Source organism: Scophthalmus maximus, chromosome 7 (assembly GCF_022379125.1).
Source record: "Scophthalmus maximus strain ysfricsl-2021 chromosome 7, ASM2237912v1, whole genome shotgun sequence".
Lineage (NCBI taxonomy): Eukaryota > Metazoa > Chordata > Actinopteri > Pleuronectiformes > Scophthalmidae > Scophthalmus > Scophthalmus maximus.
In genome coordinates, this window is record NC_061521.1 from 26,337,501 (window position 1) to 26,362,257 (window position 24,757).

At 46.7% G+C, this 24,757-nt stretch overlaps 2 protein-coding genes and 1 long non-coding RNA gene across 4 annotated transcripts in view; 2 read left to right on the forward strand and 1 right to left on the reverse strand.

Annotated features, from left to right (window-relative positions):
• The window catches only part of LOC118315179 (leucine-rich repeat neuronal protein 3-like), a 14,548-nt gene extending 2,837 nt beyond the window's left edge, over positions 1-11,711 (forward strand). The window contains exon 2 of the mRNA XM_035642240.2: positions 8,750-11,711. Within this exon, the coding sequence (XP_035498133.1) occupies positions 9,117-11,231 (2,115 nt within the window). The 5' untranslated portion in view covers positions 8,750-9,116 and the 3' untranslated portion in view covers positions 11,232-11,711. The remainder of the gene's footprint in view (positions 1-8,749) is intronic.
• Positions 1-24,757, reverse strand: part of immp2l (inner mitochondrial membrane peptidase subunit 2) — a 65,114-nt gene that overhangs the window by 13,234 nt on the left and 27,123 nt on the right. The window contains exon 4 of one of the 2 annotated variants that reach the window (XM_035642246.2): positions 21,588-21,876. The exons of the other annotated variant lie outside the window; for it this stretch is intronic. Coding sequence (XP_035498139.1) covers positions 21,765-21,876 — 112 coding nt within the window. The 3' untranslated portion in view covers positions 21,588-21,764. Of the gene's footprint in view, positions 1-21,587; positions 21,877-24,757 lie in introns of those variants that run through there. 2 annotated transcript variants of the gene reach the window in all.
• On the forward strand, positions 18,917-21,834 carry LOC118315183. The gene is made up of 4 exons (XR_004794812.2): positions 18,917-18,969; positions 19,121-19,320; positions 19,445-19,536; positions 21,701-21,834. It is a non-coding gene; the product is annotated as an uncharacterized LOC118315183 (long non-coding RNA).

Genomic DNA, 24,757 nt, shown 5'->3' on the forward strand with positions numbered 1-24,757 from the left:
AGGTGCGTCCTTCATGTGGCGGTGGAACGTGAGGGTGCGGAGGTCAGGGTGGTGGACGGGCGGCGGCGGAATATCAAGTATTCCCCAAACTTTATAGTTGAAGAAAATAGGATGAAAATCCGTTCATCGTTCCAGTAACAAGGATCCCTGGAGGCTGTCGCTCAGCCTATTCCTACTGTAGACCAGCAGTAAAGGTTCATGGCTCTCATTTCTTTTCAATGAAAGTCACGTGTGTTTACTGTCCCACGGGTTAATCAACACCCTCTCTTCCCTCTCCTTCACTTTCACTTCCACAAACTCTAGAAAAGATCCAAGATCTAAAGCTACAGTGTGTAATATTTAGAAGAACTTATTCACAGAAACTGAATATATCTGTGTTCATATATGTTAAATATAGTTCCATGAGGTGGACCGACCTCCGTGTGAGTCTCCATGTTTCTACGTCCTGTTGAATACGGTTGTTGAACTAAACGTCCAGAATACGTCGCGTTCACGTTGAATTCAGATGCTGAGGGAAACAGGAAGTGGAATCAGCGTCACCATGAAGTGTCCCCTGTCGGTCGCTCAGTTGGGTGCAGTTTTGCAACTTTACCACCAGATGGCGCCAGAAAATTACAAAAGTGACACACTGGGGCTTTAATATCGTCAATAGGAACCAATGGGCGGGGAGCTGTAGGGGTAGGGAGGTCAAAAGACAAAGGGGCGGAGCCAGGAATGTTTTGATCTCTTTCTTTAACATTGTGAGATAGAGGTTTTTTGTTCACTGATTTCACAGAGAATAATTTATGGAACTAGAGAATAAAAATGAGGCATATTTATGGGACTCATACCTGCGTTTGAGAATGGGTGCAGATACAGTGGGTTTAGATGTAGTTTCATAAGGAGACTACCGGAGGTGTTGAGTTCTCAATTCTTGTTTTTAAATATGATTTTAATGACGAGAAAAAAAAGTATAGAGTGGGAACAAGTCAGTTCATTAAACATCCGTCTGTCAACAACATTATTTATCTGTATGTGTTACTACCTTGCACCAAAATGCAGATTTGGTTTTCTTGTTAATACGAGTTTAAGTGTCGATCGACGAAAACATCGTTTTCACATCCAGCGACGCGTCGGAGCCGACATCTAAAAATCCATCTGCTGCTGCCTCCTCCGCATTGAACGCTCAGGTGACTGCAGATCTACTCCTGTAGGGTCGTGAACCAACAGGCAGAGGTCACGCTGTCAACCGGTGTGTGTTTACAGGGTGTGTACTGTCAGAGTGTGTGTGTGTGTGTGTGTGTGTGTGTGTGGGTAATTAACAGTAGACGTGCTGCTGATTAAAGAGCGTGTGACTCGAGGGAGAGGAGGCAAAGTTGGCGATGCTAACAAGCAGCGTGTGAAGTGAGAGGAGGGAGGAGGAGGGAACAGGCCGCTGCCGACGGAGGGATCTAATGTAGAAACACTGATTGTTCTGATGTTTTTGGCGACGTGGCCGGAGAATCTGTTAGAGAAAAGAGAGACGATGTGGTTCAGTGTTCTGCTCACGTCTCTGACGAGGATGATTCTGTCGGATGTATTGATTCTAAACCAATCTACAAAACTGGCCACAAATTTAAGGAAGAGAAAAGTCTGTTAGAGACGTGAACGTCCTCAGTTCCTCTCGTCATGAAAGTGATTGGATGTCTCCTGGAGGGATGAACAGCGACGCGGTGTAAGAGGACCTGATGGATGTCTACCTCTTAAAGAAGCACAGGAACTTCTCCTTCAACCCTTCACTGGCCCCTACAACCTCCGAGGAGCCACAAATAGTGTTGTGGTGCATGAACCTGTTGCCACCACTTCAGGGTCACAGCGATGTTGAAGCTCTTAAAGCAACAACAACAACCATCAGATGTTACAAGATCTTCAAAATGTCTCTTTACAGACGAACCCACCCGCAGGTATTACATTTATGATATGAAACAGAGAAACTGTCAAATCTTCACATACCGATTGAAATCATTTATATAAAACTGTAGACACACACACACACACGCACGCACACGCGCACACACACACACACACACACACACACACACACACACACACACACACACACACACACACACACACACACACACACACACACACACACACACACACACACACACACACACACACACACACACACACACACACACACACACACACACACACACACACACACACACACACACACACACACAGCTGAATGTCTAATGGACTGGAGATGTAATTTGTCGTCTCCTGACAGCAGCGTTTAGTGTCTGAAACCAGCAGCCAAGTCTTTACAAAGAGAAAGTCATTTCATATATACGTGTGTGTGTGTGTGGGTGTGTATCAGAATGAGTCCAGACTGGATCCAGTCCCGTGACAAAACGAAGATCTAATTATCCAGTTTATCGTGAGATGATCACGTTATTAATTATCATCTCTGCGTCGATTAAGATCACAGCTGCTCTGCAGTGGTGCTGTCAATCAAACGTTTCACCTCGTCAATCTACATGGAACGGAACATGTACAAGTGGAAGCTCAGTCGGACTCGTGCTCCTCTAAGTTCTCACGTCTGTTTGTCTGTTCGTTCGTGAGCAGGATTACACAGGTCCACTGAACGGAGACGGAAAGAGTGACAACCAAAGATGGAGTCATTAAGGATCGACTGCCGCCGCCGCGTTGTCTCATTCAAACATCCTGATTCAGATGCTTCTGCTGCTGCAAGTTCTGGGATTATTACCAAGTGAAACCAGATGGAAACAAACTGTTAAAGCTCCAGTGTGTAATATTCAGAAGAACTCATTCACAGAAGTTGAACATATTGTCCATAACTCTGTTTATATAAGAGTTAAATATCGTTCCATGAGGTGGACCGACCTCCGTTTGAGTCTCCATGTTTCTACATCCTGTTGAATACGGTAACCGGAAATAAAGTGTCTCCTGTCGGTCGCTCAGTCGGTTCCAGTTTGCAACTTAACCACCAGATGGCGCTTAAGTTTAAAAAGGGGGGGGGGGCGACACACACCATGCACTGACCACTCGTACCACCTGAACCAGAAATCTCCTCAGTATATTCAGATCTCTAATAAATACTTCTGCTTCAGACGATCTCCTTGTTCCCGATTCAAGATTTCTGTGACAATGTTCGAAGAAAGAAATCGTCTTTGTGAGAAATTCACGAGATCTCAAACTTGGAATTCCATCCGGAGGCTAGACGGTTTTCATGCTCGTTAATTTTTAGGGCCCGACGTAAATACTGTAACGTCTAATACATCTTTAGGCTCTTGGAAGAAAATCTAGATCTGGATACTTTTCTCTCGTTTCCGTCCAGTAATGTTTTGCCCCGTGCTCTTCACGCTTGACAGCAGAAACTAATTTGGACAAATGTAGAATCCACCGCGTCTCAGCTGCTGCAGCCTCTTCACACTGTGATGCAGACGAAGATAAAACGGACGGACCTTTAACATCCAGATCTCGTCTGCGGCAGCTTTGATAGCTGCTTCGGAAAAATAAATTGGATTGAAGTTGAGACGTCCTTGAGAGCTTAAGAGCACGTGAGCTCCCTTCATGTGTTTTTTTAATCCTGACACCGTTGGACGTGCAGAGGAAACGTCCAGTTCTCTGAGGCCCTCGGACGTGAGGGGCGGAGCCGGGCGGACGCTCAGTCTGTTGCTCAAAGGCACTTTGCTCAGCGGGTCGAGGGGTTGACCGAGATTTTCAGCTGAGTCCGATGAAAAGAAAAGTCTGCAGCTCATCGGCATCAGAGGAAACAGCGTGTTAATTCCAGACGGACCTGAGAGGCTGCAGCACAGACACAGTCGGTTCAGACGGAACTCCAGACGGTTATTTATCTTAAAACATGTTTGGATGCTTTCGTAGCAAACTCGAATCGATAACCGGTGTCAGATCCGCTTCATTTATTTATTCCATTAGTTCTCAGAAGCGGCTTCACCGGCGGCAAACAGCCCGATTCACGACCAGTGGACTTGTTCTTTATTTGTGCCAGTTGGTGGCGCTGTTCTGGTCGTGAATAAAGATTGACGGCGCGTCTGGTTTGAGGTCCTTGACCAAATATTTGTGAGACATTTTCCACGAGGGTTTTGAAACGGTTCTTTCGCCTCCAAAGTTTTTTCCAGTCCAGTTAAAATAAAATAACGAAAATGAGTCATTTCGCCTGACGACATCTGCGTGTAGCTGCGTATGTTAGTTAGCCTCGTCAGGACGGCAGCTCCCAAAGAGCTCCGACCCTCCGTCGTGAGACACATTTATCCCGACTCTCAGAATGTCGAGTCTGGTTGCAGGTTGGTCCTTTGTCCTTAATGTACTGAGACAGAGCGTTTCTATGGAGACAGACACTCTGCCTGTTTGATGACAACATTAATCTGAGAGAGCTAAGTACACCCACAGAGACACCATGCACTGACCACTTGTTGATCTGTGTATATTAGTGAGCGCTGAATAAAACATGGAGGACGGGGAAGTGCTTCACAAGACGTTAGACTCGTCAGCTCCCAAAGAGCTCCGACCCTCCGTCGTATGAGAGACGCATGAATATTTCACATTTGTGTTCTTTTCCACTCAGACACACAGAATGTCAATACTCAGCACTTTAAGAAAGTGTCCGGGCAGGAAGTCGAGTCAGAAACAGAGCTGCTCCGTCTAAATGTGGGTCGTAAAACGCGTTTCCAAACACTTTGATCAGCTACAGCAGATTTGCTCTTTGTCTGAGGGGAGCGTCGCTCTGTAAGTGCTGCATGGGCAGAGTGCGACTCCTCGGTCCAATGAAATCACCTCAGTCAGGCGGCGGAATAAAAATGTGAGGTGATGGCGTTTGAGTGAAATACAGCTTTGTGTCGCTGCTGCTGAGCTCAGGATGACAAGCGAAGGTCTCGGCAGGTGGAGCTCAGCATTATTCCTGTCGGACGGCCGTTTGTTAACGGATGACTTTTGGTCTTTTGGCCCGAGGATGTGGGCGACGATTGATGAGCACAGGTCAGATATAGAGTAGGTGGTGATGGAAGATGAGTAACGCAGTGACTCACGAACACGGTCACTGGTTTCCTTCGCCGAGGAGGTTACGTTATAACCCCGGTCCGTTTGGTTGGTTCAGTCAGCAGGATCACGCAAACACTTCAGGTTTCAAGGAAACTTGGTGGAAGGATGGAACGTGGACCAAAGAAGAATCTGTGAGTTTTGGTGTAGATCTGGACAAAAGGGTGGATCAAGGACTTGTTTTTATCACTTTCTTTGACATTGTGAGACAGGGCTTCATTTATGGGGACATTTTCACAGATTTTCCAGAGGATAACTAATTGATCTTGATAAAAAAAGAATCTGACACATTAAGTGGACTGATTCTATGAGTGTGGGCAATGTGGTGCGGATTGACTGGATTTCAGGACTGTTGGGACTCGGCGGAGGTTTGTGCTCTATTGAGATCTAGGTAGTATTGTAATCACCATCATTTCTAGAAGACAGGTTTGTTTAGTCCATCCATCATCCTCCACTTATTTGAATTCAGGTAATGATCAGATTAATCAGGGAGTTCCAGATGTCCCCTGTCCCAGGAGACACTTTCCTGCTCCTCCTGGGGGATCCGGAGGCAGATGGGATGTAAAATGCCTCCAGCTATTTCTGGGTCTACCCCAGTGCCCAGAAAACCTCCGAGCTCCTCAGCCCGTCTCTAACTGAGCCCAGTTGTCCTACAGAGGAAGCTCATTTCGGCCACTTGTATTTACTGTCTCGTTCTCTCAGTGACAACCCTGCGCTCATGACCATCGCTGAAGGTCAAACCGTAGATCGACTGGTGAATCAATAGCTTTGTCTTCGGCCTCAGCTACAACGCCTGACGACCCGCCTCTCCATCTTTGTCTGGTTTATTCCCCCAAGAAGTCACATAACCTCACTCTTAGAACAATATTCTTAGTTATGAGTAGAGAAACCTTTATTAACTATATTGGGTTCAGGAAAGTAAACAAATTACTGTCTTGAAAATATCCTTGTAGAGAAGTTCTTACTGATGAAGCCAGGATTATGTTCCACAGCTGATCTTATGACCTCATCCTCAGGTTCAGCCGTGAAGTAACTGAGGCTGATAATCATATTGGAATGAGTCCATATGATATTGTGTTAGATTTAATTCAGCTGCTGCCTGTGGAACACGTCGTCCCTCCTGCTGATCTGCATCTGAACCACATTTGTCAGTGGCGTCTGACAGGAGACGCCGTTATCCTACGATTTGGAAAAACATATGTATCTAATTTACGTAAAATTGGATTTCGAGAACTAAAGCATTTAAAAACCTAAAAAATGGATAAAGACTCATCCGATATGAACTGTGCCGATAACATTAAGTCTCTACTCTAGTCTACACCGCTCTCATCTGGGTTAACTGTAGGCAGGAAGGAGGAAATAAAGGAAGTGTTCAGTAATAAGAGGCAGAATGAGTGTGTGAGCATCTGGGCAGTAAACAGGAGAAATTAAATTAGCGTACGCCGGCGTCTCCCGGGAGCCAACTCTCCAACCAAAAGAGAAAACATCCACTATTAAACACTCCATTTAACATTCAAACCACGCTCGGCCCCATTAGCATAAAAGTTGTTGTTGCCGCCGTCGTCGTCGTTACCTAAATACTGTACATACTGTTGTCTACGTCTCGGTGCAGCAGCGTCTCCACAATTCTGAAGCTTCCTCCTCGGTCGGGCGACGGAGGAGAACGTCAGTAAAGGTTTCAATGAGTGTGGTGATCAACACATCCCAGCAAAACAATCTACTGATTCTACTAAAAAGAACTCTGTGTGTGTGTGTGTGTGTGTGTGTGTGAAAGCCAAGTATTAACCCACCATGACGTCACCCATAATGTACATAATGAATCATGTATTGAAGAAGACTTGAAACTAGAGATTGTAATAGACGTTATAAATCAAGTGAAAAGTAACGTCATGTTCTCATAGAGTCGCCCTCTGCTGGTCAGTACAGAGGATACAGGCTTCAGGCACATATTCCGCCAAGGGCCAACAAATTCAATCAAGCTGCACCAAATCTCACACATTCATAGATACCGGTCCACTAAATATGCCAGATTTAAAAAAAATCATGATCCAAGAATTATAACCTTGGAAATCAGTGAAAATGTCAAAAAAACATCAACAGCAAAAAGCCCCTTTGTCCAGATCCAGCCCAAAATTGTATGGTTTCTTTCTTAGCCCATGTTCCAACCTTCAACAAAGTTTCATGTAAATCGGCTCAGGAGTTTTTATGTAATTCTGCTGAGAAACAAACAAATGGATAAGGGCATAAACATAACCTCCTTGGTGGAGGTGACAAAGAAATAAATCAATAAAAAGGTTTAGCACAGCTCTTACCCCTTACACATTAATACTCTATGAATATTTTGGAAAACTATTATGAAGGTTTTTTTTACCCTTGTTTGTTTGTTGAAGGGGCAAATCCAGCAGTGTTTTTCTTCAACATTGAAATATGTCATTTATTTTTTATTATACATCATTATTTTTTCAGGGAATAATAAGTTATTTGGGCTCATATTAATTTGGTACAGATCAATATGTTCAGATTTCTTCATTGATTGTTGCCTTTCTAGTTGACATATTTTTTGTTGCCATATAAAACTATTACGTTTATTTCTCCTGCCCAGATGCACCTGGTTTTTGAAAATGTTATATTGGTTTTCATGTCGACTGTTATCAGACCACTTCCTTTTTTCCTTACTAGTTCTACTATAAGAACAAGACAATCATGTGTAGGATTGTTCAGCCTTGGTGGAAGTACGTGCTGCACTGAAAAAGACATTTTGGTTTGTAAAAGTATCAAAACTGTCATGAAGTACATTCTACGTAAGTAAACATACTGTAGTTACTTCACAACCCGGAGAAGGTGGAAGAAGAAGAAGAAGAATCTCAGTTTTGAAAATCCATTCACGCAGACTTCCATAAACAAGCTAATATATGCATGAGGTGTCGTAGCTCGTCCTCGTCAGCAGCAAGCCGCCGCCGCCATTACCGACAGCTTCATTTAATGTCCTACACTCAGCTTTGGCTTTTTGCACTCAAGGTTAGAAATTAATCAAAACATCAATATGTACAGTCGACACGGGGCGAAGCCCGCGATAGACCTGTCACCTGCACCGACAACGTTGATTCAGCGAACTCATGAATTATGCAACAAGCAGCCGAGGAGTCGCAGCAGACGAAGTTCAGTTTGCTCGCTCGAGAGAGATATTTTTGGAAGATCTACAATGTCCTCAAGGTTGAGCTCATCAGCTGTGGCAAACTGTCGACCCGTTGTTTTGTGTGGGTGATTTGATGAGTTGTGCACAGGTGGATTATTCACAACAGACGAGAGGTTCAGTGGGGCGGTGTGGTTTTGGTAATTACAACATCGGGGGGAAAAAAATATGTGACTTGCAATGTATTGATGCATGAATCAAGAAACTTCTGAGCATCGTCTCAGAGCTCCGGCTTTTCTAGGACAGGTATTTTACTGCTTCAACTGAAAAACAATCTTCCTCTCTGTCAGGTTCCTCTTCCACTTCAGCCATATATATTCAAATCTGTCAAATAATATATACAAGGTCAAGTCAATCATAACTCATGATTCAAATGGTGCGAGGAAAGCAATAAAATCAAATGAGGCTGAAAAGGTTTAATAAGTCTCAATATTCCCTAAATGTCAACATGCCTTCACATCTCAACAGCACTGTGTTACATTGGCCTTTTTCTCTCTCTCGTCTCCGCAGATGGAAACTGACACCAGTGACAGCGACGGAGGATAATAATGATGGAAGACAGAGTGATTCGTCCCCAGCCGGAGCCGCAGCATTCCTCAACCGCCCATCTGCAGCGTGGCGCCGCTCCCTGAAGGATACATCGACCTTGACATATCGCAGCGTGCATGACAACCTGGCACGGACCAAACTGAAAAGGTTGCCTCCGTTTGCCAAGAGCTGGAAGACAACAGTGGGCCGGGGCTCCAGGGACCAGGCGTCAGCTCAAATCCACTCTGTCTTGCTGCAGTAACAAACAAGCTTTTATTTGTAAAGTTAACTGTGCTAACGGCTGACTCCGTACGGGCCAATTACCGGCTGAAGGGAATACGGGGCCAAGATGAAGGAGGCAGCAGTTGTGGCTTGTTTGCTGGCTGAGCTGTCTCTGGCTGCTTTTGTTTTGGCCTCCGAGGGGGCCGCTCGCTGCCCTGCGTTGTGTCGATGCGAGACACGACCCTGGTTCTCACCCAGCTCCGTTTACACAGAGGCTGCCACGGTGGACTGTAATGACCTGGGCCTCTCGGCGCTACCGGACAGACTCCCCTCGGAAACGCAGGTGCTGCTGCTGCAGACGAACAGCATCGTTAATGTGGAGAAAACTCTGGATTACTTGGCCGACATCACTGAAATCGACTTGTCCCAGAACAACATTTCCTCAGTGAGCGATGTTTGTCTTGGGTCGCTCCCCCGGCTGCTGTCACTGCACATGGAGGAGAACTGGATTCAGGAGCTTTCTGACAGTTGCCTCACTTCTCTGCCAAACCTCCAGGAGTTCTACATCAACCATAATCTGATTTCCTCCATTACATCCGGGGCCTTCCGGGGCCTGAGCAGGCTGCTGAGGCTCCATCTCAACTCTAATCGGCTGACAAGTGTCAACGGTCAGTGGTTCTGGCAACTTCCGAACCTGGAGATATTGATGCTGGGAGAAAACCCCATTGTTGAACTGTCGGACATGAACTTTAAACCTCTGGCTAACCTCAGAAGCCTCGTGCTCGCGAGGATGAATTTGACCGAAATCCCTGACAACACTCTTATTGGTCTGGAGAACTTGGAGAGCCTCTCGTTTTTTGACAACCTTTTTAATCAAGTCCCCCGAGCAGCGTTGACGAGAGTCAAGAACCTGAAGTTTCTGGATTTGAATAAGAACCCCATTGAGAGGCTCCAGAGAGGAGACTTCATGAACATGATGCATCTCAAAGAGCTTGGCGTCAACAGCATGCCTGAGCTCATATCCATTGACAGTTTTGCCCTGAACAACCTTCCAGAGCTGACAAAGATCGAGGCCACCAACAACCCAAGATTGTCCTACATCCACCCGAGGGCTTTCCACAAGCTCCCCAGGCTGGAGACCCTGATGCTGAACAGCAACTCACTGAGCGCGCTCCACTGCAGCACCGTGGAGTCCCTGCCCAACCTGCGAGAGGTCAGTCTGCACAGCAACCCCATCCGCTGTGACTGCGTCATCCGCTGGGTCAACATGAACAGGACGGCGGTTCGGTTCATGGAACCAGACTCCTTGCTCTGCGTGGAGCCGCCGGAGTACCAAGGCCAGCATGTCCGTCAGGTGCACTTCAGGGAGATGACGGAGATCTGCCTTCCTCTAATATCACCCGGGAGCCTCCCGGTTCAGGTGGAGGTCGGTAAAGGGAGCTCGGTGTCACTGCACTGCCGGGCGTTTGGAGAACCACAGCCTGAGATCTATTGGGTGACGCCCTCTGGTGACCGGGTCTTGCCTGGTACCGTCTCAGATAAATATTACATGCACCCAGAGGGAACGTTTGACATCTACGATGCCTCGGAGTTAGAAGCCGGCTCGTACACCTGCATTGCCCATAATCTTGTCGGGGCAGACCTTCAGTCTGTGACGGTTGTGGTGGAAGGATACTTTTCCCCGCCTTCGACCCAGCCGTTACATGTATATACCACATCTGTCCAGTCTCATTCTGTGATGGTTTCCTGGGAAAGCACAGGTGGTTTGGTATCACAACTAAATTGGTCCGTTTTAGCAAAGGAGAGCAGCCTGTTGATGCCGTTCACGGCCAGACTTCCTGCCGATGTCAAAGACTACCACATCAAACAGCTGAAGCCGTCTACTCGCTACCGGGTCTGCGTGGAGGTCGCCGCGGCACAGCGGGGATTCAGCCGGGACTGTATTAACGTGACCACGAAGGAGGCCGCCGTCCTCAGGGAGGAAACCGAGAGCTGGGACAGTCCGGGGATGGCTGCCTGCGCTGCGTTTTTTATTGTGGTTGCTGTGGCTTGCTCCGTCATGTACACGTCTCTGTACAGCCAAGTGTTTTACAGGAAACTGATAGTTGACCCAACTGAAATGCTGCTGATTCCCAGCACTCCTTCCTCCTCCTCCTCTTCTTCTTCTTCTTTCCTGGAAGTTGGTGTGTCTGGGGTCAAGGTGAGGGCGACTGTAATAGACTTACCGGACGACTCCATGTAAGAAACGACCTCGTCTGTGAAAAGCTCTTTGGGATTATGTGAAGAGTGATGGACTCTGGACCAGGTGATTTATTTGTCCACTTTTTATGACTCTCGGTGGAACATTTTGCACCGGAACTCTTACACAAATTACGCAGTCACGTAACCGGCTAACAGCAGAGACTATTTTGTATTTCAAACTTTCTGTCATATAACAAAGTTTAATCCGACAGATATCTTGACTATAATCTACGTGGCTATCGGTCGTTCACGCAGCACAGATCTATCCTGTCAAACACCTCGTCGAGGCGGCTTCCATGTCTGCAAAAAAGCATTTTCTTTGCTGTGTTACATTAAACGGTGCCAAGCGAAGATACTTTATAATGGCAAGAAAAAAAAACTACTTGTTAGTCTAGTGTACATTAAAACTGACTATAATGTAAACAGTTTTATGAACAAATACATTTTTCATTAAAACCTGTGTGGTGTCTTATAACTACAATCTGTTCTCGTTAAATCTGGACACTTACAGGTGTCTTAAAGAATTTCTACTGCAACAAAAAGACAAAGTGTTGTCTATGAAATGAGAATGGATGAGGATCATAAATCCTGTTGTCTGAGTCGTACAGCAGCAGAAGTGTGAGATCTGCTGAGCACAAACACAATTACAGGCGCTGCCCTTCAAGGCAGACGCTCTAACACTGTTAGTGAAATGCAATGCAATTTCCAATGAGCGTGTGAGGTAGCTTGTTTGTGTGTAGACATGTGTGTATGTTGCCTAATAGGTGTGTGTTTATGTGTGTGTGCAAGGTGCGAGGACATTGGCAAACCCATTGACTTTGAATTGCATTATATTCTCTTTCATTAAAAATCCAATATGGATTCCCAACAAAAACCTCAGCGGGGTGATGAATCGGCGTCACGCGCAAACTGATGGGGGGCATTTATCAGCGGGACTCAGTCGTAGATCAAGCGAATTTCGGCGTCTCGGACAGGGCTTTTAGAGCGCGGCCATTTGTCACCGCCACAGCAGCTAAAATACGACCCATTAGGAGGCAGGTAGTGAGTAGGTCAGCAAGAAACGTGGCGGCGCACAACCCTCCCCTTCCCCGCATGACCCTGGAGAGGCGCCGCCGCCCGTCGCAGGAACAGCTCAGCAACTATTGGGCTCATTTGTTAAGCGCCTCACATTGAGCTGCGAGGAGGGGGGGGGGGGGGAATGAACCACGAAAACCAGGACAAAGTAGTTTCCGTCCCAAACAGGACAGAGGACGATAGCGGCTGACGTTACTGATGTTCTGGGATAACTAGGCCCGGGTTCATTAGAGAGTCTGCTGCTGCGGGGAAGAGGATTCTGGGTATTTAGGAGAGCAGCTGCATGAGGAAGTGAGGAGTTGACAGGTCGCTCCAGAGGCTCTTTATCATTAATGTTTGCTTCCTCCACTGCGCTGCTCGGTTCAACTCGGGTTCGTCTCCGCTGAGAGGAGCGCGTGATATGTCAACGTGTAATCCTCACGGAAAAACTAAAATAAAAGTAGCTCTTAAACTGTCAAAGACATTAAAACGCCAATACACGAGCAGAAGGCTCCGACAGCCGAGGAACTGCTCACTACCGGAGGTGCACACACGATGTGTTGTGGCAGATCCGGAGGGAAGAGTTATACACAAGATCCACAGCAGCTGGCAGGTGGAATTAAATCCACAATCCCTCGACCGAAAAAACATTAGGGATCGTCCTCTGGTGACAAAACAACCAACATCAACGCCGTGTGACCTCGTGAAATACAACTGACAAGTTTTTAGCAGTACCAGCGCTTCTGGTATTTGTAGCGCTAACAGCTAATGCTAACACGCAGATGTTTTATATTGTCATTTTGCTCATAAATCAAAGTTGAACTTGGTCTCGATGATGGTTATCGATGAAGAGTCAGGGTGTCAATGAAATCAAAGTAAATTTAACAGGCTTATGTCTTTACTGCAGCCACACACCAGGGGGCGATCAGGAATATTTGGCTTTACTTTAGAGGAGACGTCATCTCGTCCATCTTTATTCAGTCTGTTCTTCCACCTCTTGGGACCACGACTGTCTGAACCCGGATACATCAATGAAATCTATCCATTGGTTGGACAGTGGAGGTATTTAAGTATTTAGCAAAATCTCTACCACCGAACATCGTTTATAACTATCATCCAATAAACGTAAATTTAAAAAAACCTAACATTTCAAAGACTGTAAATGATGATGAAGAACTCTTCTGTCTGGCGGTTCAACGTGCTCCAGACCTCGACACTTCCCATCTGTCGCAGCTGTAACTCTTCCTAATAAAGTGCCAGAATTAAGAAGGCATCAATTCTGCAGATATTATCACATTTCTTTATGTGGGAAGCAGCGGTAATGTTCCCCGCCCGCTCGCCGCCATTCATCACCGAGCGACGGGGCGGTAAAACGAGACGCCGCTCGACAGAATGGATGAAGTTAATAAAGAATGTGGGTGTTTGTGTTGAATCAGCAACAGCCAATCAGAGGTGGGCGTCGCTGCGCCGCAGGCGTGAGAAACTCACCGTCACGTTTCCTCTGGTGGAAACTTTCTCACTAAACTAAATAAAGTATAATTTTTTCTCCTTCCAATTTTAGAGGGAAATATATTCAGACATATATATATAAATATCATATTTGTCTCAGTAGATATGATGCAGGACACTTTCTCATTTCATGAACGGTCTGTTTCATTCTCACAATGTCAGTGTTTTTCTTTGTTTTCCCTTTTATCAATATATTTTTTCTGTCTGTCCGTCTTTTTATTAAGCTCTTTCTCCAACTTTCCTTCTCCTGTAGGTCTTCCATCCTCCAACTCCTCCTCTGTTTCCTGATTCCTTCCTCTTTACCTCAGTCCATTCTTTCCTCCACTTCCTTTGCTACTGTTTTCCTTCACGGTCTTTTTCTCTTTTCGTGTCTTCCTGTTCCTTCTCTCCTCCCGTCAATGAAGACGACAGATTATCACATTTGAATCTGTTTTGTGACTCCGTGTCTTCTTTCATCTCAGATTTTACGTGACAGGTTTGAGTTCCTGATCCTCACATCCCTGAACCTACCCAGAGACATAAAGCTGCTCATTAATGTCACAAGCGGCGAGTCGTCCTCTGCACGTGAATGGTGACGCCTGGTTTTTACTCGTCCCCTTCGGAACGTTCCAACTTCCTAATTCAACGTGACACTTTTCCGTGCAGGCTGTTAAAACTAGCCGACATGAAACTCTGAGCTGCCTCACAACGCGAACGTTAGGTTTCTATCAGTCGTTGCCTCGGAGCTCGTGAATCAAAGTGCTGACTCGCTGATCGGCTCTTTGTAGCAGCAGGACTCAGGCTCGGAGGTGTTGGACGAGCTTCACTCCTCCTCCTCCTCCCCCTCCTCATCTTCCTCTTCCTCCCCCTCCTCCTTCTCTTCCTCCTCCACCTCATCTTCCTCCTTCTCTTCCTCCTCCACCTCATCTTCCTCCTCCTCTTCCTCCCCCCTCCTCTTCCTCTTCCTCTTCCTCCCCCTCCTCTTCCTCCTCCACCTCATCTTCCTCCTCCTCTTCCTCCCCCCCTCCTCTTCCCCCTCCTCCTCATCATCTTCCTCTTCCTCCTCCTCTTCCTCCTCTTCCTCCTCCTCCTCCTCATATTCCTCTTCCTCCTCCTCCTCATCTCCCTCTTCCTCCTCCTCCTCTTCCTCCTCCCGGCAGCGTTAAGTCGAGTTCTGGTTTTCTCCACGTCTGGAATTCTAAACTCCTCGGCGCAGAATCCTTCCTGTCGCAGATGCTGCGTTTGTTTGAGGAATAAAACAAAGGTGTTGTAGGAGCGGCGGTAGCGACGACAGACTCCTTTGTGATTCAAGTCGACGTTGAAGCAGGAGGAAGATCAGAAACTCATCACAGGCGACAGATGATGAGCAGCGAGCGAGCGACTCGACAGAGACTCGTTGGATTTTACAATAAAGGCACAAAAAAAGAAAAACGAGTGCAGCCGCGGAGCTTAACGAGCTCCGACTGCAGAATCATATCTGTAGTCTTAGTGTTTGATTACATCATTCAGCCTTCACCCGCCGCTCTTCCCCCCGTTTCATTTCCTGCTAATAATCCATGAAAACAGTCTGAAGGAAACTAATACCGCTCATTACGACGCTTCCACTTTTAAATATGTCCCATTTCCCTGCTAGAATGAACTCAGCGGGAGTTTCTCATGAATTATTACACCGTTACAAACATTTGGCGTGCGGAGGCCGGCGCCTGCGGTATGAAGTAAAAAGCAGAGAAAAAAGTCTCAGATTTATGGAACCTCCCTTGTGCAGAACCTCCCGGGCTTTAAAGGGATCATTCTCCCGCTCACCGGCCCATTAAGCTAAAACAACATGGCCGACTTTGTCTGATCGCGGAGCTTTTTATTATTGTTTCATGATGGAGAGTTGCGAGTCGGCAGCGTTAACAGAAGGTCAAGTCTTACAAGACAGGGTGATTTCCAGCAGAGGCAGAAACCATCGCAGCTGATTAATGACTTCCTCAGACTTAGTTGCAGTTGTTCTCATTGGCTCTGTGGTGGCCGTTCCTTGATTTTTAGTTTTTCCTGACCAGGCACAATGTCTACGACCCGTCTCAGTGAGATGAAGACGTAACTATGCGCCTGGACGTAGTTACAACTGACTTAGCTGAGGACTAGCCTGGACTAACCTCTCGGTTCCTTTTCTATTTCTAAGAGACGTTACCAACGGACGCAGACAAATCATGTGACAACTGTTGAGCAACAGACAAGAGCAGACGTCTGTGATGATTCCACAATGTCTGAGAACCAGTGTTGTGGTTTTTGTTGTAGAAATGTGAAAATATCAGATACTTTTATTCAAATGTGTTCGTTGATCAGCGGCAGCCATCTTGGTTATTTTACACAGACAGAGTGACGACCGACAGAGTGACCACAGACAGACCACAGACAGACCACAGACAGACCACCGACAGAGCTCCGGCTCCAGGTTTGTTACCTGTGGATCAACTCAACGGCGTCTTCCATGTGTCGTTCCTCGCGGCTGCCATCAGCGGTGGAGGAGGGGGGTGTGGTCTCGCTCCACGCCGAGAGTTCCCTCATCCTCCACAAGGCTGCTCTATGATTACACATTCTATAATGAATAATTTACATTTTCCTTAATCACCCAGTAAGCTGCTTCATTTAAGCGCCGGCTTCTTCCTCCGCGGTGATTAGAGCCGGGATCCAAGGTGAGGGAGGAAGATTAGAGGGAAAATTAAGACCGGGCTGTTTGTGAGCGGCGTCGGTGTCATCCTGCCGAAACGGAGCCGCTCCGTTAGCTCGGCTCATTACCGCCTGGCCAAATGTCATCGCAACGCACAGCAGGCGTCTGACGAACGACCGGAGACAACAGCTCCACTTCAACGCTTCAGAAAAACATCTCAAGGCTCGGAGTCGTCCAGCGAACTCCTCAGGTCCGTTGATGGAGGTGTTTTGGTCTAAAGTTGAGGGAGCTCAGTGTCCGCAGCCTGGAGGAGGGTTTGACGGTGGGAGGCAGTGGGAACAAAAACATGATCGAAACACTTTGGGTTTGATCTGGTTACAGTTTGGCCACTTCGTAGGTTTCAACCCTGACGGTCCTGCACGCCGTTCAATTCGTCACCTCTAACGTAACTCGGCCGGCGTGATCGATGGCAGCGTCTGGACTTTAGTGAATTGTGTTGCTGCTGGTTAAACTCTCCAGGGATCGATGACATAATGACTCGTCTGAGCTCGTCCTTTCCTCCCATCGAGCGCCGTGCACTGTAGCCGCAGACGGCTCTCACTGGAAACAGATGGTCGGACGTGAAGAGGAAAGAGATCCATCGATCAAACCCTTAGTGCTGAAAACCTGATGAGAGAACACTGGTCGGACATCGAGCAGCTTCCGTCCCCGTGGTGAAAATGACCGGAATCCATCACCGCATGTATCTACTCACCGTCACTGCAGCAGGTCACGTCAGGCCGACTCCCACTGTCTATAACTGTCACCAGCTCTGTGAGGTTCAAGGTGAAGCTCAGTGAAAGAAGACGGTGAGTGATCTTGGTGCTGAGCTACTGGAGAGAGAACCTGCAGCCACAGAGTCACGTTCAGTCATGTTCTATTTCTGTGTTCAACTTTCACTCTGTATTATAATCTTCATATCTCAAATTCAACCTGTTTATCCTCAATGTGAGGAGCAGGTGGGAGGAGCCCAGACACACGAGGTCAAAGGGCAGCTCGTCCCACCGCTGCCTGGAGGTGTGACACTGAAGCGTCACGTCGACACACGACTCCGTGATTATTAACATTCCCATCGTCACCGGCTCCGTCTGCGTACAGTCGACTGCACCAGGACATTCAGCGAGTGATTGACAGGCGGCACAGACGTGGAGTGGATGTTATTAATATTATCACAGAGAGAATAATGAACCCGAGCAGCAGCAGCAGCAGCTCCTCCACCTCCGAGGCTGTGGGCCTCGTGATGGAGGACACATACGTGTGTGGGTGGAGGGGGGAGGGCGGAGGAGAGGTGATCGTTGAGTTTGATCTCCGCCATTATCTCCAAGGGCATCAGACGGCCCTCGGGGGGCAGGTTCAGGAGCAGCAGATAACCAGAACAATTAACTCTGCTGATCGATTGTTCCCTGGTGACTGGCTCCGCCTCCACGCTGGAGGTCACGAGGGGGAACATCACCGGCCTCCTGTCGGCGGAGCAGGACGTCTGATTTCAAAGAAAAACTGACAAACTCAAATCCCAGATTGCTCGTCAACAGTTTTTGTCTCTTGTTCTTCTTTACCTGATGTCGTTGTCAGCGTCCTGGAACAAACACATTCGTCCTCCTGCTCATTTTGGAAACGTTATGTGGAAGCTGTTTGATACAGGAAAAAATGTATCTTTTGATAAATCTCAACGTCTGTGTGGTGGATCAGCGTCATCATCAGAATTTGACAGCCCAGTTTAACACAGGTTGAATATTTGACCTTGTAGCCGAGCTGGTTCCTTCGTTCCTTCCTTCCGTTCGTTCCTTGGTTTGTTTGTTTGTTCCTTCCTTCCGTCCGTCCGTCCCTCCCACCATCCCTCCCTTCCTTCCTTTGTTGTTTCCTTCCTTCCTTCCTTTCGTTCGTTGGTTCCTTCCTTTATTGTTTCCTTCCTTGGTTCGTTGGTTCCTTCCTTCCTTTCGTTGGTTCCTTCCTTCCTTCCTTCCTTTGTTGTTTCCTTCCTTCCTTCCTTTCGTTGGTTCCGTCCGTTCCTTCCTTCCTTCCTTTGTTGTTTCCTTCCTTGATTTGTTGGTTCCTTCCTTCCTTTGTTGTTTCTTTCCTTCCTTCCTTCCGTTCGTTCCTTCCTTCCTTTGTTGTTTCTTTCCTTCCTTCCTTTCTTTCATTGGTTCCTTCCTTTATTGTTTCCTTCCTTTCTTTCGTTGGTTCCTTCCTTTATTGTTTCCTTCCTTGGTTTGTTGGTTCCTTCCTTCCTTTCGTTGTTTCCTTCCTTCCTTCCTTCTGTTCGTTCCTTCCTTCCTTTCGTTGTTTCCTTCCTTCCTTCCTTCCGTTCGTTCCTTCCTTCCTTTGTTGTTTCTTTCCTTCCTTCCTTTCTTTCCTTGGTTCCTTCCTTTATTGTTTCCTTCCTTGGTTCGTTGGTTCCTTCCTTCCTTTGTTGTTTCTTTCCTTCCTTCCTTTCTTTCCTTGGTTCCTTCCTTTATTGTTTCCTTCCTTGGTTCGTTGGTTCCTTCCTTCCTTTCCTTCCTTCGTACGTTCGATCTTTCATGTTTTTTCTCACAGATTTACGAGTGAATAATTTGTGGATATTGATGAAAATAAAACCTCAGGGATATTTACAGGATTGATTCCATGAGTGTGTGAGATTTGGTTTGGATCCAAACAATAATCCGTCTCTGCAGATGTCGCAGTAGTTTCGTTAGGGGACTGTTGGGCCTCGCCGGCGTCTGCGCTCTGCTGAGTGACATTCTAGTTTTGCTCCGTTCCTACTGGACGTGTGAAACCAGGTTGGGTTTTAAATCCTCAGTACTAAAGCTTCAAGGTCGTCTTCCTCTCAGACCAGGAGAGAAATCCCTCCACACTCTCAGTCGGTTACAGTCAGGTGATGGAACTTCATGTCCTCTTAAAAAGCTCTAATTGTAGAAGCCTGCTCCTCCTCAGACCATCTGTCTGATGTCAGATCTCTGCTCTGAAGTTTCCATCAAACACACTTCACTCACTTTCAGGAGAAATCTCCCTGAAAACCAGTTAACTGTTGGAGCCGACTACTGACGACCGATGTTCTCTCCGTTTGCTGTGACGCCTTGCTTTTTTCAAGGTATACTAGACTAAAAAACAAAATATGAGTCAAAATATTCTGAAATCTGAAAATATCTAAATCATCTGACAAAGAAGATGGACAACATGACTGCTTTTCTAAAGTGAAGCCAAATCATCCTGATCGCCCCCTGGTGTCTAGCTGCAGTATAGCTCATAAGCTCCGCCCCCTCCATGTTAGCACATGGAACATGAACATAAGTAAAAAAATCAAAGTAGACGTTAAATAAAGTGTTAATGTTTCTGATTAGTTTGCTTTTCACTGACTCATGATTGGCTGAGATCGTGTGTGGGCGGGGCCTTGATATTATAATAATAATTACCACACAGACCCTGACTCCAAATTACATCAAAGGCTCAAGAAGGCGGCGCCTGAATTTGAGCTAATTTAGCTTCATTTTTGTGGGACGAGAGGAAGTGGAGACTTGTCGTCCATCTTTATTCACAGTCTACAGTCTGAATTTAGGCGTCCATTTTGTTCAACACAAACCGTGTTTGAATAAAAGTTTGAATAAAACAACCTTCTCACTTTTTATCATGCTGGGATTTCTCAGAGTTGGGTTTTGTGGTTCCAACAACATCAGAGCAAAAAAAGGGGACAAGATCACACGCCTCCACGAGGTGCATTCTGGGAAATGTAGGAAATGACTGCAGGGATTCAACAAGAAGTGAACAAAACCCTCCCTGACTGAGGAGGATCAGATGTTACCCCTCAGACGAGAGGCACGTTTCCCCTTCATGTCCCGTCACAAGTTAGAAAACAGTTTTCCTCCGACAGAGTTGCGGCTGCTCTCGTTCCTCCGACTCCCGGAGGTGACGGCTTATTTATTCAGAGCGGCTCTTCACAGGCCGGCATCTCTGAACGCTACACGGCAGAGCTGCGAATTCATACAGGGAAAATAGGCCTTAAGTGTCAGACCGCCGCTCAGACGGGCCACTCTGTAAAACAGAACAAGAGCAAAGTGTGTGGACGTTAAGATGGAGGAAGCGTCCCGGGAGCTTCGTCGGCAGAGCTGCAGACGATAGTTTCAGACCTTGTTTGAAGCAGCGATAGGAGCAGCGAGCAGAGGCAGACTGAGCTCCCGCCGGGGAACAAGCTGCCGCCGTCACATTCATCTTCAGGCCTCACTCAGCACCACAGAGCAACGTGAACATTAACTGAGACTGATGCTCGTGGTCCAGGGCTAATGGCTCCACAAGAACAACCACTCCTCCGGTTTCACACACGGCGCTGATCAATTACACTTAGAGTTTTTACAAGACAAATAGTTCCCGGTGCCTGGATTCAGGTCACGGGCGACGTTTGTCCCAGTGAAAGAGGAGCAACAGTTTTGTATCTGTGGTAAAAAGAGGAGGAGGTGTCGAGTTCAGGACTCTGCAGGAGAAATGAAAGTGAATTTAAAGATCCAGTGGAGCAGCTGTGTGAGCTAACCCTGTGTGTTAGCTTTGAGCTAACGCTGTGTGATTGACATACTTAGATGAACAACTTATTCCAATGTTTGCTAACATTAGCCCTTAACTAAAGTTTGTGCGCTGCCATTTTGGCCGGCGTCCACCTTCACCTGTGACCTGCACCCACTGGACGGTACCAACTGTCAATCACACTGTATCCACCCCCCAACACATCTGGTGCTTTATGGTCTATGTGCCTGTCAATGGACCATAATGTACAGGATGAACATCATGTGTTGAAGAAGACTTGAAACTAGAGATTGAACCTGAAAGTCCACAGGGAAATGTTTTACTGACGTTATAAAATCAAGTGAGAAGTCAAGTCACGTTCTCAGAGTCGCCCTCTGCTGGTCAGGACACAGAAGACCACGTCCATTTCTATGTGGAGTCTGATTTGAAGTGACACCTTATTGAAAATATTTAACTGACATGGGCACGTTTACTTCACGTTTACAGTGACTTTGATCAGTCACGCCAACTCCACTCAATCTCCTGTTTCCATCTGGACACAGTGATATAAGATTTACTTTGCACAAAGAATAAAACAACAAATAACGTGTTTGCACAGAAATCTTCCAGTTGCACCATGAATAGAGGAATGGAGTGAGATGTGGTGTGTGTGTTGGTGCGGCGGCGGTGAATACCAAGCAGCCCGGTGGGGATGATCGTCAAGGGCCTCTCTGAGGAATTCTTTATTTTTATATTGTATCCAGGATTCCAGCGACGGTCTTCAGAGGGAATGTTTCAGCAGAGAGCTGATGGCGTCTGATGTCCTGATCAAAGCGTGCGGAGCTGGTTCTGAGCTCGCCGGGGATGAAATCGCGTCAGGGTAGGTCGCTGCCGAAGCCCACGACTCCTCTGAACATCACAGTCCAATCTCCTCCAGACTCTGGAAACGGACGAACACTGACAACTTTTTTTACATTTTAATGATATTGTCCTGGATGTTAAAATGTTTTTGGGTGTGGGGTGTTTTTTTGGGCAGAGTTGAGCTGCAGGTGGCGGCGGTTCGGTGTGAAAACTGATTTGAATATCACAGATTAAAAACTGCAGGGAAATGATATTAATATACTGCAGTGTTTTTTTGGCAATGACGAAGAGAAACAGACACACATCAGGAGGAAATATTGGCAGGATGATCAGATGAGGTCAGGGTGAAAGCAGAAGGCCTCTGTTGGCCCCTGTTGACCTCCGACACAGAGGTCAGGTCACCAGCAGGAGCCTGAATGGATTCAGTTCATTGATCCACAGCTGAGCGACTGAACGAGTGAACAGGCAGAAACAGACGTAGGATCAGAGCTACTACTAATACTTAGTACTACTACTACACTATTAATACTTATCTTACTCCTCCTACGACCATCACTACTAATACTACTCCGTCCAAGGAAAAGGAAGCCCTGGCAGGATTCACTATTCTACTTCTTCTTCAATGGTGATTTCTCCCTGGGTTTAATTACTGCTCAGCATGTAGCAGCACACGCACGCACGCACGCACGCACGCACGCACGCACGCACGCACACACACACACACACACACACACACACACACACACACACACACACACACACACACACACACACACACACACACACACACACACACACACACACACACACACACACACACACACACACACACACACACACACACACACACACACACACACACACACACACACACACACACACACACGCGCGCAGTGTAGTGAAAGTTCAATTTCAGGTGAAACATGACGGAGAAGAAGTATCGTCATCTTTCTCCAAATGTTGAACAGTTTTTAATTCAGTGAAGACGTCGGAGGCTGATTGTGACATTGAACTTCAGGACCAAGCTCGACTGTCGACTGGAAACCAGACGGAGACAGAACGAGCTCAGAGAACACGCGAGACGTTATTGATCCCCGAGGGGAAGTTGAGGCTCGACAGGAAACAGAAAGTGGAAAGTCGTGATGAGTAAAAACAGACGATAAAAGAAGAAGAAGAGCGAAGTGAAACATCAGAGTAAACAGCAAATATATATATTTTTATTTATAAATGTCTATATATGATTTAAAAAAAGGGTATGTAACCATTTATATTACACTATTAACTATTCAAACAGCTTAGAGTATATTCACAGTTGAGCTGAAGTGACAATTCCAGTAACCATGACGACGATCATGTGACACAGTGGAGCTCAAACCTCCGACACTCACAGATTTCACTCGTCAGACAGTTTGATCAAAGCACCTGCGACAAGACAGCAAACGTGCACACACGCACACGTACGTGGGCGGCACAACAGAAGCAGCATTAGCCACGGGCGTTGCCATGGCAACAGCTTTGCAACGAGCGAGCCCACACACAAAAATACTGACCCAGAATGCTTTGCCACAGAATGACCAGCGGAGGGAATCGGACTGTCAGCTGCAGCTGTGTGTGTGTGTGTGTGTGTGTGTGTGTGTGTGTGTGTGTGTGTATGTGTGTGTGTGTGTATGTGTGTGTCAGAGTGTGTGTATGTGTGTGTCAGAGTGTGTGTGTGTGTGTGTGTGTCAGAGTGTGTGTATGTGTGTGTCAGAGTGTGTGTGTGTGTGTGTCAGAGTGTGTGTGTGTGTGTGTGTATGCGTGTGTCAGAGTGTGTGTATGTGTGTGTCAGAGTGTGTGTGTGTGTGTCAGAGTGTGTGTGTGTGTGTGTGTGTGTCAGAGTGTGTGTATGTGTGTGTCAGAGTGTGTGTGTGTGTGTGTCAGAGTGTGTGTATGTGTGTGTCAGAGTGTGTGTCAGAGTGTGTGTATGTGTGTGTCAGAGTGTGTGTGTGTGTGTGTGTGTCAGAGTGTGTGTGTGTGTGTGTGTGTGTGTGTCAGAGTGTGTGTATGTGTGTGTCAGAGTGTGTGTCAGAGTGTGTGTGTGTGTGTGTCAGAGTGTGTGTATGTGTGTGTGTCAGAGTGTGTGTATGTGTGTGTGTCAGAGTGTGTGTGTATGTGTCAGAGTGTGTGTGTGTGTATGTGTGTGTGTGTGTGGGTGTGTCAGAGTGTGTGCATGTTTCAGAGTGTTTGTGCGGGTGTGTATGTGTGTGTCAGAGTGTGTGTGTGTGTGTGTGTGTCAGAGTGTGTGTGTATGTGTTTGTGCGGGTGTGTATGTTTGTGTCAGAGTGTGTGCATGTGTATATGTGTTTGTGCGGGTGTCTACTTCACTACAGAAAAAAGGTTTTTAAATCATGTAAATGGGATTAAGAAATGGGAAAACCCAATTTTTTCTGCATCAGAGGAAATAAATGAAGCACAAGAAAGATCGAATGTGTTAATACTGAATGATATGAAACACTATATAATTTCCCGTCTTTCCTCCCCCAAAAAATCCTTTAAAATGAAACAATCTGAGAGGAAAATAAAATCCTCAGTTGAGTTGCTCACAACTTTCCCCACGAGTCTCGACAAGAAAACACGGCCTGGTTTAAAAAAGAGCCAGAAGCCACAAAACTCCACTGCTCCGTATTAATAACTAAAAATAATGTGTCCACGTCAACACATTTCACAACGTCTTGCTGAGCATCTACATGATTCCGAGCGACGCCGTGTGTCCGTGTCTCTTCCTGCTCAGGAATGGATGAGCGCCGTCCGGTTCCCCTCCTGCATACTGAAGAGCCGAGCCCTGGAGACACGACGCAGCCGCTCCGTTGACGCTGCGGTAGAAGATTCTGTCCAATTAAAGTTGACTAATCGCCTCCTCCGACAACGGGAGCGTCACTAACTGTTTCCAGTAACCTGCAAAACACCAATAAGAGCCGATG